Consider the following 14,496-nt stretch of genomic DNA (forward strand, 5'->3'; position numbering starts at 1 on the left):
ATGTCACCTTCTATTGATTGCCTTTTCTCTATAAACTTTGCTGACTGCTCTTCCTCCTCTTTTTTTTTTCTTTTTGTATTTATGTGTGTATGTGCTTCACTAATTAAAACTCTCATTTTCCCTCCTTATTCTGTCTCTATCCATTTTGCTCCTTAGCAGAAAAGAAATGGTTTACAGATGAAACGGATAATGCCTATCCCAGAAACATTCAAATCAAGCCCATGAGCACTCACATGGCCAATCAGATCAATCAATATAAATCGACAAGCAGCTTGATACCACCAATCAGAGAAGTTGAAGATGAATGTTGACTCCTTCGAGGCCAGAACTATTTTTTTAAAGCCTGAAAAACTTCATGAATGGTGATGTGACATTTATTCCTCTTACATGCTGAACCACCGATGGAGAAGTTAAGAAGGGCAAGCTTAATGGGAAAATAAAGTAGACAGATATTTGTTTGTCTGCCTTTAATATTGCTTCCATGTATTTTGGAAACTATTTCATTTATAAATGAACATAATCAAAGCTAGTCATGTATAGCCTCTAGCATTTTAAATTATTTTTATTTATTAGAATTTTTTTTTTCATTGTCAAATATTTTCCCTTAAAAAACAAAACAAAGCAACACATAATCTGCATATGTGGCCAGACTCCTAAGAATTAAAAAAAACCAAAACAAAACCCACTGTGTTTGTCCTAAAGGAGAATGATGGTCACAGTTACAAGGACATGTAATTAAGGGAGACAAATTATGTATTTACAAAAAGCAAAAAAGTATAAAAGGTCCAAATTGTATTTTAGTAAATCAAAAAGAGAAAACCAGAAAAACCCCAGTTCACCAAAATGTTTCTTTACTGGAGGATGTGTATCTTGTTCAGCACTGACACCAGCTCTTAATAAACTGAATTTATTTATTTTCAAAGTTGAAAGTCATATTTTTGTACATGTAACATACTTCTGAAATAGTCTGTTTTCTCATCGTATCCAGCTCATCTTAATTGCCAGTTATGTTCAGGCCCAATAACCACACACACAGGGCGCCCCTCCCCGCAAACACACAGGCCTGCCCAGGAAAGCCCAGCATCCTCAATAACCTTCTGTGACATTAACATAGTGAACATCAGTACTCTAAACTGAGAGCCATGTAGGTAAGGTGCTCATAGGTAGCACTTGCTATAAATGGCCAGTCTGACAATTCCACTCCACTTCCCATTAGCCGTTAATTTAATTAGTTGATAATTTCAGAAATACAAGTTTGGCAGTTCCTCTTCTTTTGCCATGTATTACAGTGCTTTAATCCCGAGTGCGTAAAAAGTGCATGAAATCATAAGTTCTAAACCTCCTCATGCAACATTTTATGTTGGTTGCTTACTTAAAAAGTGCTGTTGGCCTTGCATCAATCTTGTTTCCTTGGTTCACATTCTTCCCGGTGTGTAGAGAGGTTTAGCTCCAGATCTTTGCACTTTAGTGATAGCTCATACCTTGGTAAAAGGCACACCGGATCGCCTTTGGGTGAGTTCAGATCAGGATAAAAACTAGTTTAGCCTCAACTCCATAATCTCACAACACGCTGTTCTCAGTTCCTGCACTAGGCAACATCTTATTTTAGCTGTTGCTATTTTTTTTTCTTTGATTGATTTTCCCTTTGCTGGGGCACCACGCATGAAAGTACAGTAATAACCAAATCAAAATAAAAGTAATGAATGTATTTATGATAATTTACAAAAGGCCTTTGATGGGTGCCTTTTGTGTCAGCAGTTTCACAAAGTTGCCAGCAAGCTTTATAGCCATCAGACAAAAAATGTGATGTTTCTTATCTGTGCTGCAGTATCTAACCACCCAAGCATTTGATGTTCTAAATGATTTAGTAACTCTCTCTATCTATCTCAAATTAGCAACATCTGACACTGTTCTGTGATTTAAAAAAAAAAAAATAATAAAGGCTGTGCTAATAAGGATTAAAACGAAAACATAGGACCCAGTCATCAGGAAAAGCAGATTTTCATTGTGCAAGTTATCTTTAGGCTTTGTAATTTTGCAGAATTGTTAAACACCACATTAGCACATCCTGTGGTATTTTTATCACTAGAGAAATACCATTGAATCAGACAAATACAAAGCAGATTAATTTATTGTGAAAACAATTATGTTCACTATATAAACCAACATTTAAGCTAAATTATCTCAGCTTTAATGTTTGTCCACTGGCTGCAGTACAAATATAGCCACACTAACACCTAATAGGCTTTACTCTGGAGTGAATTCTTGGACTGTGACTACTTTGTTGTTACATTTTGTAGAATAGCTATTTAAAGAGAATAACAAGAATTGTTAATACAGTATCTGTAAAATTGGATTGTTTAAAATATTTCACTCTCCTACAAAGTAACAAAACAATTTAAACAATTTTTCATTATAATTTAGGCCATGCTTAACTCATTTCGCAGTCCCCCAAACAGAAGATGATTCTGGTGAGTTCCTCCAGTCTATGCTGCTTCAGCTAGTGACATGTTATAATCTACATCCAGTTTCTGCGTTGGGTCATGTTAAGCCTTTACTTTGAAGTCAGTGCTCCTTTTTCGTTATGAACTGTATTCATAATATAACAAGATAGAAAAAAAAGCTGGTCTTGAGTACAGGAGGATTTTTGAAATTTGTGTTCAACTTCACTAAGTATATGCGATTTTTTTTTTCTATAGAAGACTGGTGTTTACTATAGAGGCAAATAACATTATATCTTATATTTTATCATATACAGTGCTATTTCTGAGTGTTCTTCCTTCAGAAGTGAGGATTCATGGGATAAAACATACTAACAATGAATCAAATAAAACACTCCTACACAGCTAAGGATCCTAAGGTTGCCTAAGTTTTGTTTGTGTCTCTGTCCAGTTTAAATGTCAACCCCCAAAATATCGTGCTGCCAACAACAGCACATAAATAAAGGACAAGATCTGAATAAACTCATGCACTCTCCTAGCACATATAGTGCCATGTGTAACAATAGATAGAACAACACCTGTAGAAAGCAAGACAAACAGGTATCATTATGGTTTTGTGTTTCCCATTTATAGAAAAACTAAGAGCAAACAATAATCATCTTAGACCTTGTTTTGATGATCAAAGATGCAGGTTTGACTTCTGGCAAAGGAACTACAGAGGAACATGTAGAAAAACCTATTGGAGATCTTTGACATCCAGCCATTAAAGACTAAAATAAGACCAGCACCATTATTTGACTAGATGATGTGACATAAAGGCAAGTGGCTGGGGAAGTGGCCTACGTGACGGCTGACAGACCACATGATGACTGACATAGAAATAAGGGTGTGATCTTTATTAATTTCTTACTTCTTTCTCAAAAGACAACAAAAGAGAAAAAGAAAAAATAATTTCCACTTTCTCATTAATAATTGTATGCACAATTAATACAGGCTAAACAATAGCTTGGTGGGGTGTGATTTTTTTTTTTTTTTAGTAACTCATAGTGTGTGTGTATGTATTTGCCTATATACATGTCCACACATATGTATATATGAGAGTATATATGCATTTGTTACAGAGCCAGCACAAGAAGGCGGTCATTATTTGTGGGGTAGCAGGGGTGAAGAAAGACACAAAGAAAACACACAAATGTGTGGCTTACAGGCTAGTACACGGAGGAATTATACCTACTGTTTCTTCCTGGTTTGACCAAAAAACAGCCATTCCTGTTAGTTATGTTAGTGGTGAACTGACAGTACACTGCAGAAACCTGTCTCTGCTGAAAGCAGGACAGTCTTCTGACCTCTCCTCACACCTGTGCACATGTGTGTTCCTGCATTGCCAGAAAGTCTCCTGTCTCTATGTCTTGTGGCTAGGGTTTTTACTTGTCCTCTGAAGCCCATGAACACTAAGATGAAAAGATAAAACCTCAGACAGGGTGTTGTTTGGGTGGCACAGCCAAAATTAAGGTGTAAAGAAAAAAAGATATTTTTCAGAGTCCAAGTGCAATATTTAAGGCCTCAATGTGGCTGTGCTACTGTTGCATCTGAGATGATAAGTATATGCTGCATTTATCAATAGGAAAAAACAAGATACAAACATTTTCTTGTATATTTTAAAAAACTCTCTTAGACTGTCACCTCAATTTTACAGCTCTTCTTTCAGATCAGCATTGACAGAAAACAGTAGGAAGTACAGGTGGTACAAAGTACAAAACCCTTGATCCGGGGTGTGATCAGTGCTAGAGGTTCCTGGACAACATTTGTAGTGCATCTGTAACACAAAAGGGCACTGCAAGCCCTACTAGCCCAAAAGCCAAGAGCGTAGGGACAGAGAAAGCAGGGTGTGGGAGGCACTTGACACATCCAGGTTCTTCAGCAAATTTCAACAAGTGGCTATTTCCAGATCATCTTTGACGGGAAAGCCAGTGCTGCTTTCCCATCCAAAAGGCCATGAGATTTAGAATAATGAGGATCCCGTGTAGCCTTATCCAGCCACAGAGATGTCCTGAAAGAGCTGACAAGTCTTCAGCAGCGTACAGGCTGTTGTAGCAGGTAGAGCTGTACAGGAAGCCCAGTTTAGTCATAGTAAAGATACCATTTCTCTTAATTTTAAAGAAAAAGGCCACCCAATGACTAAGCTGTCATGGATGTGAAACAATTTAATTTGCCTCAGGCAAATGTTTAAAAGGGGAAAAGTAGTTTGCCTGTAATGTACAAGAGGCACTACAGAAGTATTGTCTATAACCTTTTATATATAAACTTTGTCAGAGGGTCGTGGGTGAGGTGATTGTTGGTTTTTTTTGGCAAGTGTAAAAGAGATCTGGGGATTTGCATTTCTTGAACTCTTTATAGAGTAGGAGAAGAGGAAATGATGATAGTGTGTTTTCATTCAGGGAGGACTTGGGGGGGTTCCTACATGTAAACTACATCTAATATCTACTGCAATAATTGAATGCATAAACTAATGCATAAAAAAAAAGCAATAATTTACAAATGGGTAATTATGTATGTTTTCACTGCTTGGTCACTCACCAGCAAATCCATAAACATATTATCAACTGCCTTGTTCTAGCTGACTCACATGGGCTCAAAGTTAAACACAGTGTGGGTACTTAAATGGTTTTATCAAGAAGCAGGTTCATAAGGGCTTCTGGATCCCAATGTGCTTGAAATGAACATATATTGAGGTCAGGGTGTATGTGTGGTATTTTGTTTTTAAAGCTGTTATAATCATGAATTTCCTTAGCACCAAAAGAAGTGTGTGTCTCACCTTTCATTTCTAGGTTTAAATGTGCTTAAACAAAATAACAAAGTGTGTGAAAGGTGATGAACAGGACAAAGTGAAAACAGAAGTCCTTTCCCTGTGTTACAGTGGATTGGCCTGGGAATATCTGTCAAAGACAGTAGCAAATTTGCAGAAAAATTCAAGGGAAAAGAGAGTTTTCTTATATTCCTTTGTTTATTTTTGTCTCCTTGCCATCTGAACCACCAATATCCCCAACATATGAACAAGCAATTTTACTTATTTATTTTTTTAATTCTAAGGTGTTTTGAACAACCACAGGCTTACAGGATATATTTTTTTTTAAAAAAATCATTATATATGCACACAGGTCTAACATTCAGTTAGCAGGTATAATATTTGTAGTGTCTTTGTACTGAGAAATACAAAGGTACCAACCAAATTTGAAATAGTGAAGGACTGGCATATCTTTCAGCTGTGGTCACTGCCTAGGATAGTACATAAGCCTATAATATTGACAATTCTGCCCCAGCATTCATCAAAGCTATATTTATATCAACAATGTATCTATTAACAGATAGTCTCTGCTATAGAACATGCAGCCACATTGAAGTCTATAATGTGCAGTAGTCTATATAAATAATTAAATTCTACTAAAGTTAGTAGATAGGACTGCTGGTCTAATGTAGCTGTTTTATATAATGGTGTGCTACTTTTAAGTCAGAATGAGAAGAGGTGGAGGGAGGAAGAAAATATTACATATAAAATACCTTTTATCACTTTGTGTCTGATTTAGGACAATATGTAACATAAGAAGGTGAACACAGTAATGCTGCATCTAATTAGAACCCAGTGAGGTTGAGAGAAAGCTTCTTGCTGCTTCAAGTAATGCATTTTAGAGGAGATCTTTATAACTCAGAAAAAAAAAAAAAAAACACCAAACCCATAACTTAACATATAGGCAGTTGAATACACGTAAGAGAAAACAGAGTTTTCAGAAACCAAAACTTTGGCATATGAGCACTTTGTTGACTGGACAATAACAGGAACAACGTGAAAAGGTCAGCAGAAGTTAACTCAAATTTTCCTTAACTAGCAGTTAAAAAAAAAAAAAAAAAAATCCACTTGTGCCATGATATAGCTTGGGACTGGGACACACATGCTCAGCCAATGCAAATCTAACCTGTCAGGAAAAAAAAAAAAAAAGGAAAGAAAGAAAGAAATTTTGATATAACTTTAACTTTGCAATTCTGTAGAATTCAAGGCTGATTTTTTTTCTTCCTTTAGAAAAAACACACATGCAAACATATATACACAATATATTTTGACATCTATACTTGTCTGTTTAGTTATAATTTGTATGGGGGTGGTACACTGAGAACCAGCTAGCATCTTAACTTAAAAGTTCATCAAGAAAAAGGAGTATGACTTCATCATTTTACTTTTTACCTTTATGGGTTGGTGAGAGAGAACAAATGCTGGTGCTCAGAAATGATCTACCTGACTTTGTCATATGTAATATCCAGTGATAAATATACTGTCCTGTAAAAAGGGTTTGTACATAACTTGTACATGGTTTCATTTTGTATTTTTCTCAGATTAAAATTTATGTATTTGTGTTCTAAAAGAAAGAGCGATTGCTGTGTTTTCTTTTTGCTCTTCAAGTCTGGTTGCCACCCATAGTGATGCAACACGTATCACCAAGTCATGTATAATACTTCAGTCATCAAACCAGTGCTATTAATACTTTGAACTAGGACTAACCCATCTACATTTATCTCTTGCTCACACTTCAGAATAAGCCCCTTCCTAATAATAAATATAATCTGCTGTGGAGGATGTTGTGAGGTCTGTAAGTGAATAATTCTGCAGTAACAACAATCACCCTAACACCAGTTATATAGTCAAATATTATTATATTCTGGTATAATTTAGCTACTTTACATGGTTAAACAGAAGCATCTCATGGTACCTTTAGCTCTGATGAGTCAGGTTATGATGGACTGATAAGCAGTCCAAAGGTTTTCTAATCTCTCATGACAAATATATTTAAAAGTTATTTGTAAGATCTGGACTATGTTTCTTCTATTGCAGTACAGGAATTAGATGTAATCCTGCATGCAATTGTATATTTTAAGTTTAAGGTAAACAGTATCCTTTTGGCGTCTGTAAGATTGTGTGCATGTGACAGGCATTCTGCTATTTAAAATAGTCCTGTCATTAAAGCTGACATCATTAATCCTCTGTGTAACAGCATCATCACAGATAGGGGTTGGAAAGGATGTCTGGAGATCATCTAGTCCAACCTTCCTTCTAAAGCAGGTAAGTCTAGATCAGGTTGCACAGGAACACATCCAGGTGGGTTTTGAAAGTCTCCAGAGGAGACTCTATGACCTCTCCAGCACCCTGTTCCAGTGCTCTGTTATCAACCACAGTATGATTCTGTGATGAACCTTATTGATTCTGAATCATGGAAAAGAAAGAAGAGCCGAGCACTGCAAAAGACTCCAAAAAAAAAAAAAAACCCGAAAGTACAAATAGTTTATTGGTCCTAATGTGGAGGATCTAAGTAACATAAAGAACCTTGTATAAAATGGTTACAATGATGATTTCTAAGCAAATCGTGTTTTGTGGGTGGGAGGGAGGAAAGAAATCAATGCACAATAGTAATGGAGCAGAACAATGGAGAACTGTGTAACAAACTGACTCAGCACCAGTAATGCAAACTGGTCCAGCCCTCACTGAGAGCATGTCAAAACCCATCCTAAGATACACTCACTGGGAAAGGGTGTTTATGTACCACAAAACCCGTGATGTCTGTCTAGACTAGTTCAATGAAAGGACTATGTTACTATATTTATATCACTGTTATGTTACATCTCTTACTATGTTAGTAAGAGATGTATACTAGGTCGATGTTGTTTCTTCATGGTTTCAGGTACTAACTAGTAAGTTTGACTTCTAATGACTGAAGGAGAATGATAACAAGGAAGCAAGAGACAGTCATGCAAGTCACCATGAAGAACTACTCTTTTGAGGATAGGAAGATAATTCTTCATCACAGCTTTAATCAGGTGTCTGCTCCCTGCACAAGGATCCCTATTACAAAAGAGGTATTTGTCCATACATAATCAGCCATTAATATATGAGTGTACATTTGGATGTGTATATTTATGCATATATGTCACTACCTACTAATCTTTCTTTTAGGGTCTTGACTCCTACACAGCACAGCTTGCTGCCAAAATCACTTAAACCTGATCATAGAATAGCTGTTTTGTTCTGTGCCTACAGCCCTCTACAGTTACTCATCTGTGCAAAGATTAGCTTGAGCAGCATCTTATGCAGACCCCCAGAATGATACGGTAGTCCTAGTCAGAAAGCGGTTGCAGTGGATGAACAGGCTGCTTATGCTTCTTCTGTACTATGAGGCAGTCCTGCTACTCTTTCACTATGCTTTAATTAGGATGTAATTGTCTTTTGCTGTGTATGACAATAAACATAATTTTTTATTTTATTTCAATTGGGAATGTATGGTTCAAGTTAGAGAGGTGATTTCATAAGCATTTATGCATTGATGAACTGCCATTCACAGCTAAAAGGCAAGGTGAAACATTTGATACAATCCTCTACAGCAATACAAACCCCCACCCCCACCCACTCCTATGTCCCTCCCCACTCGAAATGACCCTCTTTCCAATCCTCCCTCATTTATTGCAACCCCACCCTTTGCCTCACCTGCAGCCCCTAGAGCGAAAGACTGTGAATCTTCTCTCACTTCAAAGGCAGAGGATGTTCAGGCCTATTTATAAGTGTTAAGGGAAAGGCAATCAAAGATCACATTAAGTCCTCAGCCAATTAACAGTTATTGTGCATTTCAACCATCCCAGCTTTCATCCTTACAAGCTCACTAATTTTAACAGCAACAGTGAAACAGTACTCAGTTAGTGACAGAGGTATGGATGAAAATTTTGTGAGGTGATGAACTACTTTCAAAAAATTCCCAACATTTTTTTTCCCTAGACCATGGAAGAACTCTGCTGCCTCCCTATATCTTACAGTTTAAAGGCAAAATGATGAGGGCTAACATTAAAGTGTCTCTCACTCTCCCTTAAGCTTAACAATCTTTAGTCATGGCTAACATCTAAAAAAAGAAAAAAAAAGTGAATCTTGTCACCAGTGCTAAACATGACAACTGAACAGGTTTGGGCAGCATATGTACTGGGTTTATGGGTGTTAACTTCCACTTCAGTCATGCACGGCCATGCAGCTTCAGGAGTTGGTTGCTGGCACTTCATGCCATTACAGTACTACTTGCTAAACAGCACTAAATCAGAGCACATCACAAGGCAGTTACACCAGGTGGCTTGTATGTTACACATTAAGGGACCAACATAAATTGGAAAGAAAAATTTATGTAGAATAATTTCATTTTCCTAATTGCCTGAATAGAAGCAAAATAGACTGACACAATACTGAATAAAAAGATAAAATTTAAAAAAAAAAAAAGTAATAAGGCATGTAGAGGTGAAAAGAGAAATATATATGTGTGGATATCGACATCAATATTGAGATACATATATAGATAGAGACATAGATGATATAGCTATAGATATAGTCTCCTGTAGCCAAACTTCAGCTTTCTGAGCATTTTGTAAAGTTGTGGATTTATTTTGTTTTGTTTGGTGATGGGGTGTTTGTTGAGCAGCAGAAGCCACTAGTGGGCTCTATCATTGTACAACTCTGTTAGAGGAATGGGGGTGTGTTGTGTGGGTTATTTGCACAGATGTAAACCCCTCTGCTTCTAATCAGTATTGACTTGTGCAGCCTAGCTACAGCTATGTGCTTTATAACTTCTTTGAAAAAAAAAATCAAATCAGTTTAATCCTGCAGCCCTGAGTTCTTAAGTATAGAGAATGTCACTAAAAATATCTTTAAATACAATAAATATAACAATAATAATGTAAAATATATTATTTGGCATCATTATAATAGGTGACAGATAGCCCACCACCTGTACAGTAGGCTGCAGACTACATCCTCGTCACCTAGAGCCAATATGGTTCCTCTTGGTCATGAAGTTAAACCTTGTCATTAGGACATTTTTGATCATTCTTCCTCCCTAATACATTACAGGGCTCACAGCACTATGTTTTTTTTGTAGCAAAAGGTTTTGGCAGAGGGCATTGGACCCTGTACTCTGCTTTTTTGTAAACATGACTAAAGGGCATTTTGGTCATTTAGTGATTCTGGACTAAAAGGCAGTGCTACTTAGTTTTATTTTTAACAGATACACACACCTCTCTCTATACCTACACAAATAGACATAAAACAAATATGTCTTTCTCAACTAAATGGCTGTTTACTACACCTGTAACTTGACTGTAAGAATTTTTCCTGTTTGGAAAGGTAACTGGGGAACAATGTTGTGAAGGCGCCTCAGTTTAACAGCATAGTTCTCTTGGCTAGACAGCTGTCCTCTGACACATAGCCAGGCTAGCAAGTCCTACACTTACATGAGAAAATAAGGCAGAAGCAGGGTAACTGGTAAGTGTGAGGAACAGGGACTAGACTGTTTGCCAGTGCCACGGTATTTGGCTGCTAGGAGATACTATTCCAAACAGAAATATGAACCCAGTCTATTATCTGAACAGGTTAAAAAAAAAAAAAAAAAGGGTCTGAGGAGGAAAATACAAGCAATGTAACTTGATATTGAAATGGAAGATGTCTCAGCAACTCCTGCCATCTTACTTTTTGTAGATGTATAGAAGAGCTATGATATAATGTGTAATAAAAAAGTGTAATATCTGTGGAGCCTCAGAAATCTTGACATGTTATTGCTTCGAAAGCTGTGTGCCTGGCAGACAAGGGACACAAGCATATACTGCTACTTATCTCTTGCACTATAGGGGAACAGCAGTCCCACTGAATATAAGTTACTCTTGGACAGAAGAAAAAACCTATACTGTCCCAGAATTGGCCTAAGCAAGCTGGAATGTGAGGCACTTACCCATATGGATCTTGCTCAAGGCATAGGGTGGGTGGAAGAAGGGAATGTTGGGGCCCAAACCAACAGCGTGGTTTCTCCTCCAAAGCCCTTTGCTGGGTAAACTTGCCACCTGGCTTGCTGTTTGATGTCTCTCTCTCATATAAGGACATCTGGAGAGTTTGGGGAAAGGCTGCATGGTTGAGACTTGAACCTTCTTAGCTGGGATTTGCTACCAGAGAGAATTTATTATGTAATTGCATCCTAAGTAGATAGATAAAGTATTATTGTGAGTGAGCAAAATCAAGGGAGGAAATCTTTACAGTGTATTGGAAGAAAAAGAGTTGTGCATTCATGGTGAGTGATAAAACTGTGTGTTTTGATCCTGGCTCTTCCCTCCCTCCTCCTCTTCAAGAATGGTGACTGACAGGGACTGAAAGCTCTTACTATTCCCATCAAGGGACCAAAAGGAGAAAACATAGAAAGTGATAGCTTCATGTTTATCCTCTGTTCCTTATCACTCTCATAGCTTCCTTTTAAGAAGGAACACCATTCCTGAAGCCAGTGCTTATTCTTAAAATGCAACCTCATTGCCTCCCACTGGCCTTTATTGATTGCTCTGACTATTCAGACTTACTTTGTTTTCTGTAATGTTTCTATGTGATCTTTACTCTTTTATACAGCAAGTTCACTGTCCTGGGCTGTTTCAGAAGCTAGCAAAAAGACCAAAGCCTTCCAAATAGCCATTATTTATCTAATAAACCGTAAATGTGACAGAAAATGGGGAAAGAAGAACAGAGGCAAATAACTAAACAATACCTAAATGCAACAAAATGGCAAGTAACATAGGCAGATGTCATTGGCAAAGGTTTCATGAAGTCTTGGTTAAATCAGAAAAAACCTTTAACTGGTGAGGATTGAAGCGTGTTTTGTTTCTGCAGCTAAGCTAGGCCCTAAGTAGGCTTTCCTGGTTATATGTACTTGGCTGACTTCTTTTAAAAAATACTCCTTCTCATAGGGCCCAGGCCTGAAAACACATATATATTAATATAACTTATTTTTAGAACATCCATTATGCAAAAATTGTCCTCTACCTCTGTGTGCAGTTTGCCTGCTTTAACTTTATCACTTATATCCAGCAGCCAGACACTAGTGTCCAGTAACCAGACACTTTCAGTATCTGTTGAAAAGGTCTTACAGTCAGCAGGAGAGAGAGTTCAGTGTCCTGGTGGGTGTGTTGGAAAGAGATGAACGTTCCATAGCACTTTTTTTTTTATTATTACTTTGTTCAGTTTCCATTTTCTTTCTTGCTTGGAGGAAGAAACTCTTATTACCAACATCTTTGTCTTAGACTCTGCAGAGTTTTGCAAATCAAGCACAGTAAAAACTTGTAAAATAAGATACTGTATTTGAAACTCATGATTGCTGAGAAAGTGTAAACATGTCTATTTTTCTGTGTACTCATTCAAATGTTGTCCAGCAAACTCTTCTAGCTAGACATCAGATACAATACAATATATATTTTGAAAGACGTTCATTTCAAGCGACAGTGCAAACTGACTCAGTAAATGGTTTATCATGGACCAAAGACTTCACATGTATGTTGAATAATCCAAGTGTGTGTGCTGAATTAGCTAGCCCTCCACCTCATGCCTACAGCTTCAACACAGAGCTTTTTTAAAAGCCACTATCACAGTGGTTTAATGTTTGGAATTGATGGAAACAGGACGGGTTCCTTTACTTCAAAGATAACTTTACTGATACCAGTTAAAGCCAAGAAAGGTCATGATTTGCACATATATAATATCTTCCCACTGGGGAAGAGATCACTTTAAAGATAACTTTTCTTTATGATAGACTTTCTGAAGTATGATGTAAAATTCAATTCATATCCCACCCACTACATATGATCAGACATCTCTGTTCTCTCTTTTCACAATGCACAAACTTTGGTTTTGTATTGTTTTATTCACAATATTCTCATCAGATAATGAAAACTCCTATCCTTTCATCAGCCGGTATATGGATGTAGCTGCAATGAAGAAATAATAAAAATATGCAAGACAGTGGAATTTAGGGAAACCCAGAAAGTCATTAGGTTAGGCTACCATGTAGTCATGCATGCTGATGCATGATTTCTTGAGAAACAGCATTTTCCAGAATCAAATCTAAGCAGATTATTAAAACTATTAAATTATTTAAAAACTCATGGATTGACTAGGAAACCTGGAAGGAGATGAAGAAGAGATGCTTAGGTGTGCAGACAATTATGTCTGACGGGGGAGCTGGAGAGGTTTAACAAGAGGGGTTTGGAGCTGAATAGAGGTTTGGGTTACGTGAGTCATTTGCATGGATGGCAAGTATGACAAAGGAACTTTTCTAAATTCACTGGTTCCTTCAATATCCACCTCACCCTGCAGCAGCAGATAAGTTTCTGCAAGGAAACCTCATCACTTTAGGTATTTTGCAGATATTTTCTTGTACTTGGACTCTGTTCAAAGAATTTGCAGGGATCATGGCACCAAGCAACGACACTCCTTACATCCATTTATTCAGGGGCATCAGCAGGCTGGGATTTGAAATGCTGTTTTGACATCTTGAATCTCACTGAAAAGCACTGCTCTGCCCAGGATTGTTGTGCTTTAGGCCCAGTCAGCAACTGAGCCCCACACAGATGCTCCTTCACTCTCCCCTGGTGGGAAAGGAAAGAGAATAGGGAGAAAAAGGTAGAGCCCCAGGGGTTGAGATAAGGGTAGTTTAATCGAACACCACAAAGAGAGAAGAAACAACAGTAATAGCAATAATACTTAATAGATAATATCTAAAATGAGTGGTATACAATGCAACTGCTCACTGGACAGAACCTGTTGCTGTCACCCAGTGTGATTGCCTCTCAAATTACATGGGCATCCCCCAGCTAGCTCTTCCCTTGTATAATGAATATGACAACAGTATGGTATTGAATATCCTATTGGCTGGTTCTGTCCAGTTATTCTGGCTGTAGTTTCTCCCAGCTGCTTGTGAAAATTACCATAGCTGAACCCAGGACGAAGATGAAGCCAACTGCTTGCAGGAGGAGCTCTAAGTAAAGGATTATTGTTCTTTCAAGTTTACATTCTTTGTTCAAGTCAATTATCATCCTCACATCCTTTGCTTGCAACTAACAAATCAAAACTCTCCATAAACAATGTGAAAATCTGTATTTGTTATAAATGTTGCTTTTCAACCACCTTTGTAAGAAATATACAAGATATGCCTGGAGATCACTTTCAGAATTAAAA

At 37.3% G+C, this 14,496-nt stretch overlaps 1 protein-coding gene across 4 annotated transcripts in view; it reads left to right on the forward strand.

The window, feature by feature from the left end:
* LOC103770662 (calcium-activated potassium channel subunit alpha-1-like) overlaps window positions 1–812 on the forward strand; it is a 57,696-nt gene extending 56,884 nt beyond the window's left edge. For 2 of the 4 annotated variants that reach the window (XM_008937933.1, XM_008937935.1), the window contains one exon: window positions 160–812. In XM_008937933.1, the coding sequence (XP_008936181.1) occupies window positions 160–311 (152 nt within the window). In that variant the 3' untranslated portion in view covers window positions 312–812. Of the gene's footprint in view, window positions 1–156 lie in introns of all 4 variants that reach the window. The other 2 variants (XM_008937932.1, XM_008937934.1) reach the window with 1 other exon arrangement.
* The last annotated feature ends 13,684 nt before the right edge of the window (window positions 813–14,496 follow it).

This window comes from Merops nubicus, unplaced genomic scaffold, assembly GCF_000691845.1.
Source record: "Merops nubicus isolate BGI_N331 unplaced genomic scaffold, ASM69184v1 scaffold17663, whole genome shotgun sequence".
Classification (NCBI taxonomy): domain Eukaryota; kingdom Metazoa; phylum Chordata; class Aves; order Coraciiformes; family Meropidae; genus Merops; species Merops nubicus.